The sequence below is a fragment of the Verruconis gallopava genome (assembly GCF_000836295.1).
Source record: "Verruconis gallopava strain CBS 43764 unplaced genomic scaffold supercont1.60, whole genome shotgun sequence".
In the NCBI taxonomy this organism is placed as follows: Eukaryota; Fungi; Ascomycota; class Dothideomycetes; order Venturiales; family Sympoventuriaceae; genus Verruconis; species Verruconis gallopava.
In genome coordinates, this window is record NW_015622196.1 from 32,131 (window position 1) to 52,206 (window position 20,076).

Genomic DNA, 20,076 nt, shown 5'->3' on the forward strand with positions numbered 1-20,076 from the left:
TTTGAGTGGGTAAATCTGATATTTGTGTTGTCAATCTAGCAATACGCAGCCAGATCATCTTCAATCCACCAGCGGCACTTGAGATCAGTGTCCACTGGAAGATTGCGTTGTACAGTCTCAGATGCGTAGTGTTGTCCAGGATGTCTGATCCGTACCATCTCTCTTCTTCTGCCCGGAGTGTGTAGCTTCCCTTCTCCTATGTAACCATCATTCACGCTAAACATCCATTTCCCATGCAGCAAGTTCTGTTTGTATCCCATCATCAACAAAGGAGATCAAAAGGGGGTCTCTCATCTAAAACTACAAGCCCAAATATACGACGGAAAGAAGCCCAGCCCAATCCAGTTTGAAGTGGTTTTACAAGATTTGATGATGCAAGTTTCCCAATGATCTTCGCCTGCCTTATTTTCGGGTTCAGCAACCAGACTGCCAGCTCCAAAAAAAAAAGAAGTTACAAAAATTTTGTCCTAGTAAGCTCTTGGCGAAGCGAACCTGTTACACCGTACAAACTTAAAAAAAAAACGCCTTGTTTCTCTCCGGGGAAGCTACTCCTCAAGTTCTGGTGGTGGTAGGATTGAAAGAAGAGACATGGTGCCAAATAACGTAGTTCGGACAGACACTACAAGTGAAGGCCTCGCCTCCACCCACTCAAAATGTCAGCAGGTTCCTCCCGCTGGGGAGGAACCTGTTGTCGCCAATCCTTGCTCGAGAGCCAAGGATGTTGTTCCATCGGGTGATAATGGTGATGAGCCTTGGTTGTCGTAAAAGCTCTGCCATTGCGTCCAGAACTAAGATGTCGTTGATACTGATCCAAAACGCCGGTTGTAGAAGTGTGAGTAGAGTCATTAACAAAAGAAAATTGGGGAGATTTGTACGGCTTGCCATCAACATTGCGGGAACGCCAGCTACCAGCTCGGCTGCGTTTACGAGGTGTCGAAATGTGAACTGGAGTTTTCGAAGGAGTTGGATATGCTCTGCGACGGTCGCCAAGCGCAGCCCACTTGTCGATCAACGCCCGCTTGGATGGTGGAGAGTAGCGGTCGCCAGCTGGAGTGACGGGTGAGCCCGGCCGCGGAGTGTCGTGCTCTTCAAAAACAAAGCCAGTGTGCTCGCTGACATGATCCTCAATAGCGTCCACAGCGACCGGAGTGCGATTGCGACTGTTGTTAACCGTGTCTGGGTTCTTCAGCTCGCTCAAAACCTGGCGGGGAGTGTCTTGACCCTCAACGTCATCTCTCCAAGATTGCCGGCCACGTGACAGAATTATGTCGTTTTCGTTGTCGGAGGCAATTGCGTTCTCCTCTTCCTCCTCGTCCCAAAGATCGCTCCAACTCTTCGAAACAAGATCACGCTTCTTGCCAAATACAGCTGAAATGCTTGGCACGGGGCGGCCCATAGTGATGGGCAGGGAGCCAGAGATGGGCACCGGCTTGGAACGATTGAACCTAGCAGTCTCCGGCTTGAGCTGAAGTTCGGTGGATTTGAGGGACACACCAAGACCTGAGTCCACAAAGGAAGCAACAGAAGCAGTATCTGGCTTGACAGCATACCAATCCGAGTTCTTTTCAGCTGCTGCGACCGGCTCTGAGAGCTCCGTGTCGGGGATGACAGAAAGTTGACGAGCATTCGGAGTCAAGGCCAAAGCTTTGGCCCACGGGAAGGCACCACTCTGATCCAACTGTGGAGTATGGATTGAAGGAGTGCGCAGGGGCATCCTGTTGGCTGTCGCAGTGACCACAACGTTGTCGTCGACGCAGAACTCATCCAGTGTCTCGTCGTCTGTAGTGAAAGAGAGGGCTCGCTTCAGAGCAGAACGAACTGCTGCAAGAGACCTCTTCGCAGGATCAAGTGCAAGACAATGAGTTAGGACTTCGAACGTGTCCTGAGACATGGTAGGGAAGACATCGAAGAGGGTCTGCTTGTCGTGGGCGAAGTCTGCATAGAGCGGATCATCCAGGGAAGGAGTGGCAAACGGGTTGCGAGAGAACAAGACGTTGAGCAGGCAGATGCCAATGGCCCATATGTCAGCCTTGGCTGGTGAGTAGCCAACGTTGCCTGGATCGTACTGCTCAGGAGCCATGTAACGGTCGCTGCCAACAGCTGCTTCAGTCGACCACGACTCCATCGTGGCCAGACCAAAGTCACCAAGTTTGATGGCGCCGTCCTTGCCGAGCATAATGTTCTCTGGCTTTACGTCACGGTGGTAGACAGCGTTGAGATGCATGTGCTCGATCGCGTCCACCAACTGAAGCATGCACTGACGGACATGTTCGGTCCGACCGGGACCGCGACCAACGCGAATGGCTTCGTAAAGGTCGCCATTCTCGCAGAACTCGAGCACGAGGTAGGTGTGATGTTCCGTTTCAAAGTGGTGCAGAAGCCGAATTATGTTGGGGTGATAGCCAATGCGACGGTGGATGGTCAGCTCTTCGGATCTGTCATCGACAGCAAATTCGCCCACGTTGTGAGCGGCATTCGGCTTGGTAAGACACTTTAGAGCAACGAACTCGCCGGTCCACGTGTCGTAGGCCTTGAAGACCATGCCAAAGGAGCCATGGTTGAGAGGCGCCACGGTTCGATATCGTCCATCTAGAAGCACACCGTCAACAAAGTTGTTTCGCATGCAATCCATGGACGTTGAATTCGAATGAAAAGGACTGACGGGGCTTCGATGTGCTGCTCAGGGTCGATGTCAATGACACTGCAGACAGACAAGGAGCCTGGAAGACGATGACGCGGAAGGAGCAAGCTGTTCAAGAGGAGAGCACAATGGATCCCAAAAGTCGCGGAAAGCAGAACGCGGTCTAGAGTCGCTTTTGTGGGTTGATTGTTCGATTGATGTTGATGTTCAGAAGCCAGACTCCAGCATAACGGAAGGAAGCAGTAACAATCTCGGATCGTCGGAAGAGGTCGTGAGTAAAGAGCAAGCAATATATGGACAGAGCGTGCCGACCAGGATGAACGGCGTTGAAAAGGACCAAAGAGAGATTAAAGAGTGGATAGATGAATCATCTGGTGGATTAGGATCGTGAAGCTCGCGTTCTCCTCGAGGCAACAGAGCAAGCAGTGTGGCGGTAGCAGTTGTCGTAAAGGTCGTAGGAGAGTTCGTAAAAAAGGTAATTTGGGCAGAGCAGTTGAATTGAACAGCGGATTGGAGGACGGCGCCGTTCTTGTGGTGATTTGTCGTGGAGCGTGGTTGCTGTTTTCAAGCACCTCGAGCTGCGGGCGGCGGTTGCGAGCGGGATGCGTGGGAGTCAGAGCCGGGGGCGCTGCTGACGTACACGGGAGAGAGTGTGTGTTGTGAGAGTGTGCGAGTGATGACGAGAGGAGGAAGCAGCGTGTGAAACGAGGGAGCGTGAAAAGGTGATGGAAAACAAGCAACGAGTCCAGGCTGGTGACAAGAAAGGCTATAAGGTCATGGTTCGAGGAGAGGTGAAGTGCATGTAGGAGACTTGAAGAAGAGGAGCGATGCAGCTTCAAGGTCGGCGGGCGGTGAGTGAGCCAGCAGACACACGACGCTCGGAAGTGGGTCGCTCTTACCTGGCCTAGTCCGACCCAATTTGTTGCTGCAGGCAGCTGCCACCCTTTCTCCTCTTGGGAAAACGGGTCTAATGCGAAACGGGCGTAGCTTTTTGATCTTCAACCGAGCTGGCCACCCGCGTACGGTACCGTACGCCTCCGTATGGTACAGCACGGCGCCGGGGCTTGTACCGTATTGTATCCTCGACCAGGGACGCGACCCGGGCGCGGTCGGGCATTGGATAGATAAGCTTGTCGAGCCAAGCAGCATGTCCCATGGCGTCCATCGTTCCCACAAATGGCAGGCCACATGCGCCGAGCCATGCCCGATCTGGCGTTACAATACATCGCTGGTCCAGCAGGCTGTATGATTCCGATAACAAACAGCAGCGCCACCCAATGGCAGCCGGCCAGGCGCCAACGGGCAAAAGACACGCATGATCAAAGCCTCTCCGCCTAGGGCGGCGTCTCGTGTCCATCTCGTCCGCCATCCGTCTGTGTGGCAGCAGAGGTTATGTAAGTCAGGAGGCTGTCCGTCTTTGTCTGGCCGTCGCACGCAAGCTTTCTTGTCGCGCGTCAGTCGACGCAGTGCTGGCGTGCCCGACCCCGTCTCGCCAATGCCTACAGCTTGCCATGCTTTCAAAACACATGCTGGCCTCGCGGCGTTTGATCCCCGCCCTGGGGACCCGAGAGCGGTGGTGTGTAGTCTGGTGGGCTGTGGTGGCCAGCGAACCCCATGGTGTGATTGTGGGTAGATAGCAGTTTCACCTGTTGCGTCAACCCCAAGGACTCGAAATTAGACCGACGACGTGATCGGCGCACCTTTCTTTCGATGGCTTTCCATGACATCCATGCTCAGGGCGCCAGCAAGGCCGACGCTCAGACTTTGCGCTCCACCAAAAAGGGTTGGCCTGGCGTCTTGGCCGTCGTGTGTCTGGGCCCTCGGCGTCGCCCTGGATTGGCTGTCGTCGACTCCTCTGCTGCACCTCCAGCGCATCCAACCTTTTACGCGGCACCACCACGGCCTGCGTCCGCTGCGGTCACTGTTGCATGAACAAGTACCGCTCTCTGCTCTTGCCGACCTCCCTCCAATCGCACCCTGCCCGATCCCGTTCCTGGCAAGGGGAGCGACTGTTGCTGTACCTGCTGTCCTTACTGGCCCCAAAGGCGGCCTAGTTTGTACGTTGCAGCGCTCCTTTCGCGTCTCACTTGACGCTAGGCTTTTGGCGCTCCGCAAAGGCGCTTCAGGAGATTTTGCGTTCTCCCGATTATTTGCGGAGTCGTCCCGAGTCGTAGCGCCAGCGCGTCTTCCCGCTCTGTGTGGAGAACAAAGCGGCGATTCACTCTGTTTCTACTTGACTGTTCAAGGTGCTCTGGCCACGGTTGCCGTGTCTTTCAGACATCTTCTTTTCTCTTCTGATGAATTGGGATGTACAACTCCTCTGTCGAGCAGTGGCCAGGTGTTATTCCCAAACACCCTAAACGCTGCACCTTTGTTGCCGTCCCTCAATTATGCCGACCCACAAACAACATTGGGCCCTCACACAGGCTTCGACATCAGCCTCTCACTGGCGGACACGAAAGTACGGTGTAGGTACACAAGATTCTCATGTGTTGACCACCGCTGCGAGAAAACTTTTGCTCCCACCACAGAGATTGGTCTTTGCCATCTCATCATAGTCCAGCAATAGTTTAGCTGGCAAGGATTTTTGAATTACCGGGCACACTAAATCTAGACGACATGCAATTAGAGCCTTCTTTGTAAAATTAGGAAGCGCAACGTCCGTCTGCGCATCGGCGAAGGCCCGCGCCTTGACAGCAAATATGCACAATGGCCTTTAGCATGCCGGATCCGAGAGAATACAACACAACCTCCCAGCCTCTCCGTCCGTCGTAGCGAGTGGTGCAGGAACACAGCGTGCATAACAACAAATGTTATAGATTAGCCGCATACGGAAGATCGTTTACACTCCTGGAGGTTGCGATGGTCTCGTCGTACGAATGCCGAACCGAGACCAGCAGGCTTGCCAAAAATAAAATAAAATAAAAAAAATAAAAAAAAACCTTTTGTCGACTCACTCACAGCTGACGGCTTCACGGGTTCAACAAGAAGGCCTGCGTGAGATGTAATCGAAAGTTTGTGCCCGTCATTGATCGACGGGACGCAACGATAGACAGAATGTTGTCCTCAAACCTAACGTGTGACCATGCTGAGTGCGGAATATTGTAGAAGGTAAAAGCGTGCAGATCGTTTTGTACTCAACGTACAAAGCGGTGACTGGCTAACGATGGAGTGGGTACGGAGCGCTGTGATACCAACGTAAGCTTTGGCTCACATCTCAACGCGCACACATGTCGCAGTGGGATCAGCCAAAGAGAATCCGCCGCTAGGAAAATTTTCTTCCAACGACGACTACTGAAGCACACGCCCCCCCAAATCTTAAAATACAAAAATCTTCCGTCGCCCTCGAGGACTGGCGGTGAAGACGAACGTTCGCCCAATCACGGCCCGTCGCATCCTTCGCGCGCACCTTACCAGCAAATTCGATCACAAGCAGGAAAGCAAAAAATAATCTGGTGTTGTAGCCGTCCGCGATGTCTACTGTCAAGCTGAGAGGCATATCGACGGTTGTCCTCGACATCGGTGAGTGCATCGCCCACGCCAAATGTGGAGAGAAGGGGAGACCACGCACACAATTCATGCACTTCTTGACACCACCCAAGCTGGAGTCCATCAGGGCATCGCCATGGCTGCACATGACGGCCCGAGGAAGCCATTTTGGCCGCTTTGCAGAGACTTGGTAGCGGGAGCGTCGACATCTGTGGCCCAACCACTCAGCGTTGGATGAGGCGACCTTGCCATCTGCGCACCACGAGGCTCGCAGCCAATGCCTCCTGCGCGATCTACACACCCTGCGGAAACCGCTTTCCGAAGCGTATTTCTTGCGGCTGGTGTTGGCCCTGCTCGTGAGTGGCGAATCTCGTGCTCTTCGAGCATGAGCCCTCTCCGTCTCTCGAAGCAGACCTTCCGCGATGTTTTCGCTGCGTGTGCGACGACGTGGAAGCGAACGAGCTCGGCAGTCCTCCGCGCACGTTTTGGGCTCCGATCAACTACGCTGACCAGTGTGGGGATTGGCTCCTCCTCCACGCGGGCGTTGTCCTCGTGCCTTCCTGCGCCGGCATGGAAAAGTGGTCACGATGGCATGAATAAGCTTTCCGCATCGGGATTTCCTTGCTTCGAGGTTGAAAACCGCGCGTATGAGCTCCGCCACCCCCGGAGCGTTCACTCCTTGCACTGTGAGATGATTGCTGGTCTTTGGCAGTCGGCGAGGGGGCCAACGGATGCATGGGATTGCACATTTTCATCCCGCTGACGCTCTTGATTCGATGAGCCCCCGCTAACTGGTGTTTGTGATACGTAGAGGGAACGCTGTGTCCGATTTGGTTTGTAGCACGTGTGCTGGTGAGTGCAACAAGTCGGAGCTACCGCGAACTGCTGTGCTCTTTGTCGCCAAAGAGGGGGGCTACCACGAGAGGCGCAGAGCAGCGCGCAGGTGTCTTCAAAGCCGACAATCGTCCTGCTAGGAGCCTCGCGTTTTGGTTCTCACTGCTGGCCGGGTAGATTGTGCTTCTCGCTCAACAGCCCACTACGGCACTGGTCAATCCTGTTTCTGTCCAATCGATTGCTTCTTCTTCGTCGTCGTCGTAGTCGTCCAACATCAGTGCCGTCCTTGACTGATTGCACTGCCAGTATCCCTACGCAACATCGAACCTGCGCAAGGTCGTGACCAGTCAGTGGAATGAGGAAGCGTTCCAGCCCTACAAAGCAGCCTTCCCAGATGACGTACGAGATGCACCCGAATCTGTGATCAGTCACTGTCAAGCGCTTGCGGCAAAAGACATCAAAGATCCTGCATGGAAAAAGCTGCAAGGCCTCATCTGGCGACAGGGGTACGCCGACGGTGTGCTTGCCGTGCCGTTGTTTGGGGATGTTACGCCTCGATTGAAGGCGTGGCGGCAGGATGGATATCTCCTGGCCATATTCAGCTCTGGCAGTGTGGAGGCGCAGAAGCTGTTCTTTAGGTACATTGATCCGAACGCGGACCTGTCGCAAAGCAAGGGCGAGAGTGATGACGACAATGTTTTGGAAGGAGCATCAGCCAAGACCGAAGGTAGAGCGGGCGAGGCACTGACGGCGGGAGACAAGCAGATGGCAAGCGAGGTTACGAAGGAAGGAGCTGCCTCGGCGAAAAAGAGCTGGGCTGATCCTGAGCTTGCCGCGGAAGCAGCAGGGAAATCTCAGAAGCAAGTTCAAACCCAAGATCTGAGCGGTTTGTTCGACGCCAATTTCGACACCGTCAACGCGGGCTCGAAAGTTGTGGCCGAGAGCTACACGAAGATTGTCAAGGAGCTGGGCAAAGACGCCGGCGAGTGTCTCTTCTTGAGCGATAATGTCAAAGGTATGCGTTGTCTCGTCATTTTTCGGAGCAGAAGGACGGCATCGCTAACGCGGACGCAGAGATTGCTGCCGCGAAGGAAGCGGGTCTACACGCCATCCTTGTTGACCGGCCTGGAAATGCAGCGCTCTCCGAGGAAGACAGGCGTAACTTCGACGTCGTTGAGAGCCTTGACATGGTCGAACTCACCAAGAGGCCATGAGCAAGACACGTTGATGGATCGATGTGAGACATGGACTAACAGATCATTTATGCCCGGCGTCAGAAAAAAGTCTGCATAATATATCACAAATGAGGGAGCAACTGTTTCCAGCTCAAAGTTCTGATGGCTCTTTGTCAACACCCCTCCACTTGATTTTCTCCGTGAATACGTCTGCACCGCAAGATGGCGAAATACATAATTTCATGCATAAGTCTGCACCTCGGTATGCGTCCGACAAACCTATTCATCTAGTCTTTCTTAAATGAGTGTCTGTGCCGTAGCAGCCATTCTTACCTTTTCCTATATCTGAACTGGTCCCTGCCGTCTTCGTTCACCCGTAAATTCAACTTTTCAACTTCGGTTCAAGCAAGATATGGCATAATTAAACTTGGACGTTTCTTGTTAGATCCTTCCATAATTTGCCGCGTGTTCCACTGTCTATCAACTCAAATTCTTCTCTAATCCGCGCCCATTCTTCATTTTTATACATTCGACAAGTTCATTTACGACCCTCGGCTGATTTGAACAGACTTTGTTATATTTATGACCTTCCTGAAAGGGTTGGCTATATTATTGTAATCTGTAAGCGTGTATTATAGAGCCAAACTTAGACAATTTCTTTTATCATTATGATTTTAAAGCTGAGCTATTCTTTATTATTTATTCAAATAAATCAATTCTTATGTTATTATAAACTATCTTTTAATTGATATCAAATAAGAATTCCCTTGTTACGAAGTAGCATGAAGTCACATGGGTGATGTGACGAAGTAACACGTAAGGAATCATGTGAAGTGATCATTTTGATCATTTTAAGCAGAATGAGCGCTTCTACCAATCACCTTAGGGGATGCTGATTTCATAATCAGTATAAGGCCATAAGGTATGCGAGTCCTTTCAGTCTATAAAAGGATGTGCTTTCCTTTGATTTCACTCTCTGTAGTTAAACCGTCTAGTTTATCTAAGTTAATCATCTGCTTGCTGCTTGAAACGGCGGCCCAGTTGGCATTAATTAGGCTTATAACTTTAGAAAAATGATCCTTGAACTCAATATGTGTTTCAATCGGAGAGACTGGATCACCTTGGTAGCCACCATCTGCGCAGATAGGTCTTGGCTTCGACCTTTGCTCATTTATCCAGCCAATGGCTTTCAGCAGTAAACTGGAAGACAGATGACGTTGCATTTACTGCATCTGTAATAGGATGGACAAATAATGACATTGGAGTAGGGTGGTTACAGCAATTTGAGACCATATCACGTGCTAAGTTGGATGACCCTGATGAATATAGGATGCTCATCCTGGATGGGCATGGATCACATCTAACCACCAAATTTTTCGATCTCTGCCATAAGCATAGAATCTTTCTTGCAGTGCTTCCACCACATTCAACACATCGATTGCAGCCGCTTGATATAGGCCTATTTCGAACTTTTGCTATGGCCTACAGCAGGCAATTAGATAAATGGTACGCTGATCGGTTCGGTCGAAACAGGTTCTCCAAGCGTGAATTCTATGGTGTCTTTTGGTCTGACTACCTACAGTCATTTACTAGCGCTAGTATAACTGGTGCTTTTGCAAAGGCGGGCATATGGCCAATGGATTACTCAAAGATCATCCCGACTATCAATCCTATCGAACAATTACCATCTAGACCAAACACAGCGGCATTAAGCTCATCAGCTATGTCAATTCACGAGTTCAGGCAAGTTAGGCGTGAGCTTAAAACTGCCATGCACGGTATAGATGATTAGTGAATCGGATTGGGGACTACCTTGAAAACTACCAAATTGCATTATCAATTGCAGAACATGAGAGGGATTGCTATATAAACGCTGCAGATACTGAGCAAGATAAGCGACAGCGAGGTAAAAACCTAGCATCTACTGCATTCAAAAAAGAGCATGGCAATATTATGGTGTGGAATAAGGCTGCAATCCAGCTTAGGAAGGACTTCGAGAACCTCCAGATGGCAACGAAGGAGGCTGCAGATCTTAAGAGACAAGAGGAAAGAGAGGGTAAGACACTTAGGAAGGATGAGCTGGCCATATTGCGTGAGCAACGCAAGGCGTTGGCGGCTGATCAGAGGATGCAGAAGGCTATCCAGAAGGATGTTGATCAAGTTCAAAAAACATCACGTGCCAAAGCCTCGAAGAAACCATCTACTATACCTAATAAGGCTCAACACCGAGATACCTGCCTACCTGGGCCATCAGATAGCAAATAAGAGCTTCATATGCTTGAAAGTGAGGTAGTAGAGGTAGATAAGGGTGATCCTTCAAGTTTAGCTCCGGGTCGGCTCAATCGCGAACAAAAGCCGCCACGATGGCTAGATGGCTTTGAGACTTTGTAAATAGGTACATAATAATACAGTTTATTATAGTACTTGATTTCAAACTAATCGGATAATGATTGCAACTGATATAGATTTTTACGTGCGCTGGTGGTTCACACCAGGTGCGAAGCGTAGGGCCGTGCATGCAAGGGTCGCAACTTCTAAATAATTATGTAGGTTAGACTATTGCGGACGGACGCTACAACAAACTTCTGAAAGGCAACTGCATACTTCCTCGTTGGAGCGAAAGATGACGAAAGCGCAGTCGGACACACCAGGATGTTGCGCACACGGCAGACAAACTGGTTCGACCCATGCTGAGGCAAGACATCTTCCAGCATTCAATTCGACGTGCATATTCTTGAAAAAGAAACTCACGTATGTACAACGTCAGTTCGGCGCAAGGCGGCAGGGTGTGGTCATCTCCATTAGAGCGGACGAGAGCCCCAAAACCGTGTTTCCATGAGGCCTGCAAAAAGGCTCTCCGCTCAGGGCGTGTTGCGTGGTGAAGGCTGCGAAGCCCGCTCGCGCTCCAGGCACGCCGTCAACGACGTTGTTCACCGGAGAGGAAAAAAAAATTCATCTGCGCCATGTTCTCTTTTCGCTAACCCGTCGGGGACAGCTCATAGGCATCCTTCCCGCCCTTCGAGATCAAAGTGGCAACGGTTATGAAGTAGAGACGTTTCATGTCAGCTCGTCTCGTCGTTGGATAAAAAAGGAAGAACTCGAGGGGACAGATCAAAATCCATGTCCCAGTTTTACGTTTGCGTCGACCGAAACGCACGCTTTGCGCCTCAAAAGCGATCAAAGCCCCAAGGATTCACTCCAGTATTCTGGCTCCAACTTCGGTCAAGACGTTGTGTGTTTGGGCCTCCTGTCATATTAGGGCACAAATTGGGCCAGACTCGATTTGTATCACAAAATCGCAACTAGAAAAATCAGCTGAGTTATCTCAAGCATGAGGCTTAAAAAACACAACTGCTCAAGTAGATGGATTATATAGCCACGGCATTGTAGGCGGCGTGTGCGAGACAATTTGTGATATATCTGCGTGAAGATGACGGCGGCGACAGTCCGAAAGCGGCGAGAAAAGATTCAAAGCGACAGCCTCGAGGGAAAACCATTGCAGCTCCCACGGGAAGATCGCTTCTCAGCTCCCACGAGCTCCTTCCACGTAAGAGACGAGTGCTCTGCTCCACAACAAGGATATCACGATCATACAACCCACTCGAAAGTAATAGTAGATTGCGCAGTTGTGCGAAGCAAGGCTGTCCGACTTTATACAGGGGGATCTGTCAGCATCCTGAAACGACTTAGCGCCGACGCCGTCTCTCTAGGATTGAGCCTGAACCTCAATACAGTCTGGAGTTGACTTGACCCCACAGCCCCAGGCATGACGCTATTGATCCTACAAGGAATCTGGGCCCACGAGACGACAAAATCGTGACCTTTGTGTGCAGCATGTAGCTCTGGCCACCTGGAACCTGCGACTTGACTTCGTCTGGGATATACATATTCTGGGACAGACGTGACGTTCGTGTCCGCGGTCTACTGCATGCACTGAAGGCAGGGGACACGCACTGAAACTCTTGGAACCTCTTGTCCTCCTAACCTCGATTTCTTGGTTGTTCTTGTCGCTGTCGTCTCTCTGCTTCTTTTTGCTCTTCCCTCCGAAGGTCAATTGTTCTCGTCAGCTGTTTTCGCACCGCCTCTTGCCCGTCTCAAATCCGAAACCGTGTCATCCACAGCCAAGCTTTGCTGACCTCCGAACCTCCTGTCGAGCACTTCGAATGTCTGACTGAAGCATGAAGGCGGACGACAATTTATTAAGACATGTCCCGGAGTCAGACATGGGAGGAAGTGCGGCTTTCGGACTGAACGATCGATTTTCCAAATCCTGCGGCTAGGCGTCAGCCTCGTCGTCGTAGATCCCCAAACCCGATCTGCTCTACTTCGATTCTCCAACACTGCCAACTGGCCTGCTTGGATATTGGGCCAAGAATCTGATCCAATCGTGTCTCCTTCCACCTATGCTGCAACCGTCAGCACTCGGGCTCGTGCCATTATGGTCATTCTTGTCGACGACGATCAAATTTCCTCGCTGTGGGCTCCAGGCCGCGACGGTGGGGCGCTGGAGGCAGCATTCAGCCAAGACTTCGAGGATGATCACGAGCAAGAGGGCCTGTGGAGACATTCGCTCGACCCTAAGCGCGAGGAGCACATGCCGCAAGAATATCGATCTTGGGAACGGTGGAGCGATCACTTCGATAAAGAGCCCGAGGCGCGAATTCTTGCCTTCAACATGTAGGTGATACTTCAATCGTCCCTTCCCAGTTCCAGCTACACCCCTTCGCCTTCACAACCAGCCGACACTTGCATCCTTCCGAATCGTGAAAGCCCACAGTCGCTCTTGGTCACGTTGTGAACATCATGATGACCGCGGACGTCAGGAACTCGGACTGCACGAACTGTGGCCACAGCGCCTGGGATCTGGTCGAGCGGCCGGGCCTGAAGGCGATCCAGTGCCGCTCCTGCGGCCACACGCCAACCGAGTGCGGCTCCTCCCGCTTCGCCAGCAGCCGCTTCAGCACATACACCAACTGCTCGCGGCCATCGGTCATGTTCGGGTACCAGGAGAGCGAAGGATCGGAGGCAGAGGGCGAGACCTTCGAGCCGGTGCCTCTGTTGGAGGATGACGAGGAATCTGTGACGGATGAGACGGAAGGGATCATCGAGCGGGACTTCGGTACACCAGGCGTAGATTCCCCGCGCACAGCGACCGCTCCTTCCGCTGTTCGGTCCGTTAGGCAGAGCGTCGCGCAGCCCGTTCCGAGGCCGCGCTGGTTCGAGGCCGAGGAGAACGTCACGTTTCGGTTCAAGCTCACGCCGCGCGGGAGAGATAGTGCTGGGACGTCTGTTCCGCGGGCGAACGAGGACGGATCATCGCGTCCGGCGGTCGGGCACTCCGGCGAGTCCTCGTCGCACCCGCCAGGCAAATCCGTCGAAGGCCACGGCCCGGCACGCGGCGTGCACGTACGCGAGCTGGCGGACGACCCGACGGCGTGGCAGCGCCTGCTCACGAGCGCGTTATTCTTGATCAAGGAGGACCATATGCCGATGCGGCCGGGTGAGGCAAAAGTGCTCGACCTGGGCCTGCTGAACGCGCGACAGAGCGGAGGCAAACATCTGGCGATGAGGCACCATAGTGTGAAGGAGTATGAGGACAACGTTCAGGCTGGTGGATATGCGGCAAAGAGGATCAGGTGGAGGGTTGTTGTGAAGCAGGTTCAGGAACAAGAGAGGGGCAGCCTCCTGCCGAAGTGAGGGAACGAATTGAAGACGTTAACTTTGAATTTTTTTTTTACGTGACTTTCGCGGCTATTTGACCCGCGTGTTTCAATCCGCTGAGCTGATCAGCGCTTCTTGCCAGCGGTGTTTTCCCCACGTGTATAGTTCTCGTACATGCGAGTGGAAGCCATGAGGTAGACCAATCGTTCTCGCCGGACCAACAGTGAGCTGCAGTCTCCTGCAATACTCTTTTCCAAGAATGCGAAACGTCTATCCCAAGTCCTAAATTTCCTTGTCTGGAAGCGTCTTTTCCTTGCCTTCCCTTTATCCAGGCATCGGACTCCGCGTCGATGCTTCCCTGCGAGGGTACTGGCTCAGGCCTTGTTCGCGCTGCTCTCACGCAGGCTCTTCATGATGCCATCGATTGCTTCCATGTTCGCTGCGTCGACCCGGCCCTCGGGAAGGTGCTCTTTGGGGATATGCTCGGCAGCCTGATCCATGGCGGGCTGATAATTCCTCACCCCGCTTGACAAAGCGAGGATGGCCTTCTTCCGCGCGTCCAAGGACGAGTCCTGCGTAGCTTGCTTCACAAGTGTCGGTATCGCGCCAAGAACCATCATCTGTCAGAAATCACGTTAGACACCCCGAGATTCTTGCTCTGTCGCGTTGTTCCAGGGGAAAGATGGCACATACTCTTTCTTGCGCCTTGGCGTTGTTCGCCACGGCTGTGGCAAGGCACCAAGCTGCCCACTTGCGCAACTCGGCCTCCTCGCTGTTAAGCTGGTCGACGAGAGGCTGCCAGAGCTTCAGCGGCTCCATGTTGTTTGCGTTGTCGATCTGCTCGACCAGCTGCTCGAAGTTGTCAAACGCCGTCAGCTTGTCGTCCAGCGATGCGTCCGGGTGCTGGATCGTGGCCATGGCATCCTTCATGCGGTCCGCATCCGAGGGCCCGCCGAACACCAGCCGCCGCAGCGCCTCTTGATCTAGTTGTGTGCGCGGGCCAGACGTGCTGCCTGTTGTAGGGGCATTGGGGTCGGAGGAGGTGCTTGAATTTTCTATCGACCAACGAAGGAGGTTTGTGAGGTCGGCATTCTGTTGGCTCCCCATGGCTGACGTTTCTCGTGATGGTCTTCGGAGTATGTGTGTGTTCAGTGGTTGTGAAGGAAGTGGAGGAGCCGTACGGGCACAATTCAAAAAGCTTGCCTTTTCTTTTTGTGCTTCTTCTCAATTACTTGCGCCGTGAACAAAAAAACACTGCCAGAAAGCGAGTGTGTCAAAACGTCATGTCTTCAGCACAGACGTAGTGCGAACGAAAATGCAGGTGCAGTTGTCGCACACAATTGATGCTTATCTAAATTGCCTTTTTTGAGGCCGACTTTTGCGGTCGTATTTGCAGGAAGCTGTAAGAAGATACTGTACACTTCTCTGGGATTCGACGACGGGCAAACGGGCGTCAGCGACGCGGATTTGCAGTCAGGCAATCACGGGATTTTACAGACTCAGTCATACGCTTGGGCGTGCAGTGGCCACAGAGACGACAACGGAGGGCCAAGGGAGATGGGCGACGTAAAGAAGACGTGTACCGCGCGTAAGTCGCAGTCATGGAGCGGCAAAAATAAAAGTTTTCGCCGATGATGTCGTTTCCTCTGGAGAATTGCGGGAAGCGCACGGGCCACATTTGCCCCTCAGTGGAGCCCTCAACAGCCTCAATGTGTCGGTGTGTCAAGGACGAGGCGAAAGCACCAAGCGCTGGGACAGGAACCACAGGAAAGCGGAGCGAGGCAGGGAGGCTGGCGTTTGTCTGCTCGTGCGGATGCGGGCTCTACACGAGAACGGACAGACGATCAACGGCGTCGTCGGCACAGTCGTCAGCAGGACGGGCCAAGAGAGGCCTTCTCCCGCTGCCTAACGGTAAGCAGAGACAGGCGCGCTGTTGGCTGGCGAGCCCGTGGCGGAGTGTCACGGCCGCGTGGACTCGAGCGAGCGCAGACAGCAGAGACAGACGTCGAACCCAGCGGGCACAGGCTGCAGCGTTTTGGGAGCCGGCGGCAAGGGCTCGTTTGGACGGGTATAAAGCAGACTGGGCAGCTCTGGCAGCGGACCGGCACCGCAGGCCATCCATCGACGAGACGAGTGCCGCCGCTGCCGCCGCCGCTGTTGCTGCTGTTGCTGCAATCCGAGCGAGAGAAGCGCGCAAGCGTGACAGCGAGCGCTGGGCCAACCTTTGTGATTTCACCCCGCCAGAATCGGCAAGCGCGAGCGCACTGACGCACCGCCATTCTCGCACAAGCACAAGAAGACCAGAATCGTCCGCTCTGAGCTCCTCCCACACAACGTCCACATCCACTCCCATCTCGCCTGCCACTCCTCATCTACTGCTCATCCCTCCTCTCGAACCACCCACCCTCTACGCTTGTGCGTGCTGAGCCGTGTCTCGCTTTCAGCTCTCGCCTCCTCTGTTTTCCCCCCTCAGCCGGTCCTCTGCTTTTTCTCTTCTTTTCGTTAGCCCCGTTTCTTCAACCTCCAACACTCCACCACCATGGAAGGTAAGCCGCCGAAGCCCTGATCACGTCTCCGGACTCGTTGTGCCACAGCCTCCCGCTCTGTCGCTCTGTTCCTGACGGCTTGTCTTGTGTGCAATTGCTAATGTGTCTTGCCTGTTGCAGAGGAAGTCGCAGCTCTCGTTATCGACAATGGGTAAGCTGCCCTCGCCTGCTCACCCTCTCCCTTCCCCGTCCGAGGCGACACGAAGCTTTCGTCTGCTTGCCCATCGGCCTCCGCATTGGCTGCGCATCGCACAACCTTGGTCTATATTGCTTACTGACACTGTGGCAGCTCCGGCATGTGCAAGGCCGGTTTCGCCGGTGATGATGCTCCTCGCGCAGTCTTCCGTAAGTGGCCTTCCCGCCCCCAACTGACCATCTTCGTCAAAGCCTACTGCTCGCCGGCACAGTCAACTGTGATGTGGGCGGCTTTTGGCTTTTGAGCTCGCAGCGTAGCACTTCGCTGACACGCCATTGCAGCATCTATCGTCGGCCGGCCACGCCACCATGGGTAATTAGCATCCTCCTCCCTCCTCACATGACTGTGAGGCCATGTGGAAATGCTGACAGCTGCACAGCATCATGATTGGTATGGGCCAGAAGGATTCATACGTCGGCGACGAGGCGCAGTCGAAGCGTGGTATCCTCACCTTGCGATACCCCATCGAGCACGGTGTTGTCACCAACTGGGACGACATGGAGAAGATTTGGCACCACACCTTCTACAACGAGTTGCGTGTTGCGCCAGAGGAGCACCCAGTCCTGCTTACGGAGGCTCCTATCAACCCAAAGTCGAATCGTGAAAAGATGACTCAGATTGTTTTCGAGACCTTCAACGCACCAGCCTTCTACGTCTCAATCCAGGCCGTGCTTTCCCTGTACGCTTCCGGTCGTACCACCGGTATCGTGCTCGACTCCGGTGACGGCGTCACTCACGTCGTCCCCATCTACGAAGGTTTTGCCTTGCCCCACGCCATCTCGCGTGTCGACATGGCCGGCCGTGACTTGACCGACTACCTGATGAAGATCTTGGCAGAGCGTGGCTACACCTTCTCCACCACTGCCGAGCGTGAAATCGTTCGTGACATCAAGGAGAAGCTCTGCTACGTCGCCCTCGACTTCGAGCAGGAAATCCAGACGGCCAGCCAAAGCTCCAGCTTGGAGAAGTCATACGAGCTTCCGGACGGCCAGGTGATCACCATCGGCAACGAGCGCTTCCGTGCTCCAGAGGCCCTCTTCCAGCCTTCCGTCCTTGGTCTCGAGTCTGGTGGTATCCACGTCACCACCTTCAACTCCATCATGAAGTGTGATGTCGATGTCCGCAAGGATCTGTACGGCAACATTGTCATGGTATGTCATACTTCGATTCTCACCCGCCTTCTCTTTTCAATTGATGAGCATCGGCCTTCGCTGACGATACAATCTTTAGTCCGGTGGTACCACTATGTACCCAGGTATCTCCGACCGCATGCAGAAGGAGATCACAGCCCTCGCTCCATCCTCGATGAAGGTTAAGATCATTGCCCCACCAGAGCGCAAGTATTCTGTGTGGATCGGTGGTTCCATCCTTGCTTCCCTGTCGACCTTCCAGCAGATGTGGATCTCTAAGCAGGAGTACGACGAGAGCGGTCCTTCCATTGTCCACCGCAAGTGCTTCTAAGGTACGTCACGTTCTTCTGTTCATGTGACACTCCGAAAGTTGATTGAGCGCCCTCTTTGCTAACCTTACTACGGGACTAGCGCTATCCTTCTTGTGCTCCCGTCAATTCACGCGCAACTTCTTTGTCAAATGCATGCATGTTATGTACTTGGTAAGGGCGCCAGCGCGGGGGTGGCGCGGTGTCTAGTTTAGTTTCAGAAAAAAAAACCTTCTAGAGATCACGCAACTAAACCAAACCTTCACATTTTTTCGATAAACTACACAACAAACGAATCCTTTTTTCCCACGACTACCACCAACCAGGGCCAAAGCGATGCTAAAGGGGATCATTTCACGCGATTTCAAAAAGCTAGGGTGGGTGTATGTGTCTGTGTCGTAGGGTCGCACGTTGTCACAAAGTCCATCGGGCGATTACACGGTAGTGAGTGGCGAGGGGGTCCCTTGTCGATCAAGAACGAAAGAAAGAAACTTAAATTTTCTACATCACACGGATTTGCGAGGGTAGAAATTTGCGTGTCTTGTATGTAGCACCCGCCTTCCTCTGGTGGCGTGTATGAGTTCCTTTCCTCCCCCGTTTTCATTGTCCCCTCTGTGCTTGCTCAGACCTAAACTTGTCACTTGTGCCTCTTTACCATCTGTTGTTCCGTTTCATTTGCCTTCAACAGATTATGCAGCGACGTGTCCATTTTGGAGGGCCATTTCTGTCCTCAACCTCGACTTCCTATGTAGGGTACTTTCAATTGCTGGATATGTGCATCCGGTTTCATCTTCTCTACTAGCATGTCCTCTGTGCTTGCTAATATACCACGCGTTTTTATGCGCTTAAGTGGCCTTTTTTTGACAAGTCGTGCTTGAGCACTTGTGATCCTGCTCTGCAGCATATGCGGCGCGATTCCATACAAATATACTCAGGGCACAGGTTGCCAGGAAGAGCCAGTCAGTGTCTGAAATCATCATCAGAACGATAGTCTAGCGTTACCACCGCTTCTCGTGCTCCTCGTCAAGGACGCTACCCCTGAGCAGAACAAATCGCCGTCAGTCCATCTCAGCTCAACGTGCTTCTCCTCCTCCCTCCATCGTCCGCCACTGTGAGCATCTCCCTTTCTTTTCACAGCACATCCAGGCACAAGCCCATCAGCTCGGCAAAGTCCTCGCTCCGAACAGCCTCCATTGCGCGGTCGAGTCCCAGCCCCAGCACGAGCAGCCGACTCTCACCGGGGCTCTTGCTCGCGATCGCGCTCGCCAGACTGGTGGCAAGCGTCTGGCCCAGGATGTCTAGCCCGGGTACGGTGCCGCCGAGGATGGTCGTCGCGGTTGCGTGCGTGTCCGGTAGGAGCGCGGTGTCAGGATCGACGGCGCGCAGAGGCGCGTGCAGGTCTGCGGCCGGCGCCGGCGCGAGGGGCACGTGTACCTGATGCGAGCCATTCCGTAAGCTGCTGTCCGGCATGCCGGCGTCGTCGCCGTCGGGAAGGAGCGTGGGGACGGTGCGGTGGCGGTTTGAGAACAAGGGCGAGGGGGGAGAGGGTGCTTACCCAGTGCGCGAGCCGCCCGTTCTGGGACAGCGTAAGCAGGATCTTGTCGCTGAAGAGGAGGGACGTCGCCTTGGTGGGGATGGAGAGGACGGTGGCCATCTTTGTGCGCGACGGCGCGGGGAACGGCGTTATGACTGGAGCGTCGGATTCGGAGGCCATTTGTTTCGGAGGGAGGGAGGCAGAGGGAATAAGGAAAGCCTGCTCGAGCAAGTCGCGCTGAACGTGCGTTGGGCCGTCTCTTTGTTTGTTGTTCTGTTCTTGATATTTCCGTTCTCTCTGCGCGTGGTAGTCGGTTTCACCGCAGGGGTATCTTCTTTTCTCCTTCTTTTTTCTTTGTTTCAGTGGACGGTATCCTTTTTCGTATAGGGGTGCTTTGCAATGTGCATTGCCGACCAGGCTCCTCTTCGGTCAAAAAACAAAAAGAACGAAGGCGGAAGGGGAAAGCTCTCAGCCTTACAGAGCCAAATGCGGCCAATGACATCAGCAGCTCATTGTGGGTGGTGCCTACCCCGGTCGTCGAGGAAGAAAAATGGTCCCCATC

General features: G+C 53.4%; 6 protein-coding genes across 6 annotated transcripts; 3 read left to right on the top strand and 3 right to left on the bottom strand.

The window, feature by feature from the left end:
* On the bottom strand, positions 1-3,482 carry PV09_09271 (uncharacterized protein). Its single transcript, XM_016363301.1, has one exon. It carries the CDS (start codon positions 2,630-2,632, stop codon positions 620-622), a length of 2,013 nt encoding a protein of 670 aa, XP_016208861.1. The 5' UTR covers positions 2,633-3,482; the 3' UTR covers positions 1-619.
* A 2,476-nt stretch (positions 3,483-5,958) lies between these two features.
* On the top strand, positions 5,959-8,462 carry PV09_09272 (2,3-diketo-5-methylthio-1-phosphopentane phosphatase). The gene is made up of 4 exons (XM_016363302.1): positions 5,959-6,163; positions 6,942-6,982; positions 7,271-7,979; positions 8,039-8,462. The coding sequence occupies exons 1-4, from the start codon at positions 6,115-6,117 to the stop codon at positions 8,176-8,178; spliced, it is 939 nt and encodes a 312-aa protein (XP_016208862.1). The 5' UTR covers positions 5,959-6,114; the 3' UTR covers positions 8,179-8,462.
* A 3,502-nt stretch (positions 8,463-11,964) lies between these two features.
* PV09_09273 (uncharacterized protein) lies at positions 11,965-13,877 on the top strand. The gene is made up of 2 exons (XM_016363303.1): positions 11,965-12,816; positions 12,963-13,877. Exons 1-2 carry the CDS (start codon positions 12,578-12,580, stop codon positions 13,834-13,836), a joined length of 1,113 nt encoding a protein of 370 aa, XP_016208863.1. The 5' UTR covers positions 11,965-12,577; the 3' UTR covers positions 13,837-13,877.
* On the bottom strand, positions 13,846-15,402 carry PV09_09274 (uncharacterized protein). The gene is made up of 2 exons (XM_016363304.1): positions 14,494-15,402; positions 13,846-14,420 (listed from the first exon to the last, which is right to left on the bottom strand). Exons 1-2 carry the CDS (start codon positions 14,905-14,907, stop codon positions 14,175-14,177), a joined length of 660 nt encoding a protein of 219 aa, XP_016208864.1. The 5' UTR covers positions 14,908-15,402; the 3' UTR covers positions 13,846-14,174.
* Positions 15,403-15,915: 513 nt separating this feature from the next.
* PV09_09275 (actin, gamma) lies at positions 15,916-18,835 on the top strand. The gene is made up of 7 exons (XM_016363305.1): positions 15,916-16,346; positions 16,467-16,497; positions 16,636-16,691; positions 16,824-16,854; positions 16,922-17,693; positions 17,773-18,004; positions 18,084-18,835. The coding sequence occupies exons 1-6, from the start codon at positions 16,340-16,342 to the stop codon at positions 18,001-18,003; spliced, it is 1,128 nt and encodes a 375-aa protein (XP_016208865.1). The 5' UTR covers positions 15,916-16,339; the 3' UTR covers position 18,004; positions 18,084-18,835.
* On the bottom strand, positions 18,490-19,936 carry PV09_09276 (uncharacterized protein). Its single transcript, XM_016363306.1, has 2 exons — positions 19,536-19,936; positions 18,490-19,414 (listed from the first exon to the last, which is right to left on the bottom strand). The coding sequence occupies exons 1-2, from the start codon at positions 19,692-19,694 to the stop codon at positions 19,112-19,114; spliced, it is 462 nt and encodes a 153-aa protein (XP_016208866.1). The 5' UTR covers positions 19,695-19,936; the 3' UTR covers positions 18,490-19,111.
* Positions 19,937-20,076: the final 140 nt, after the last annotated feature.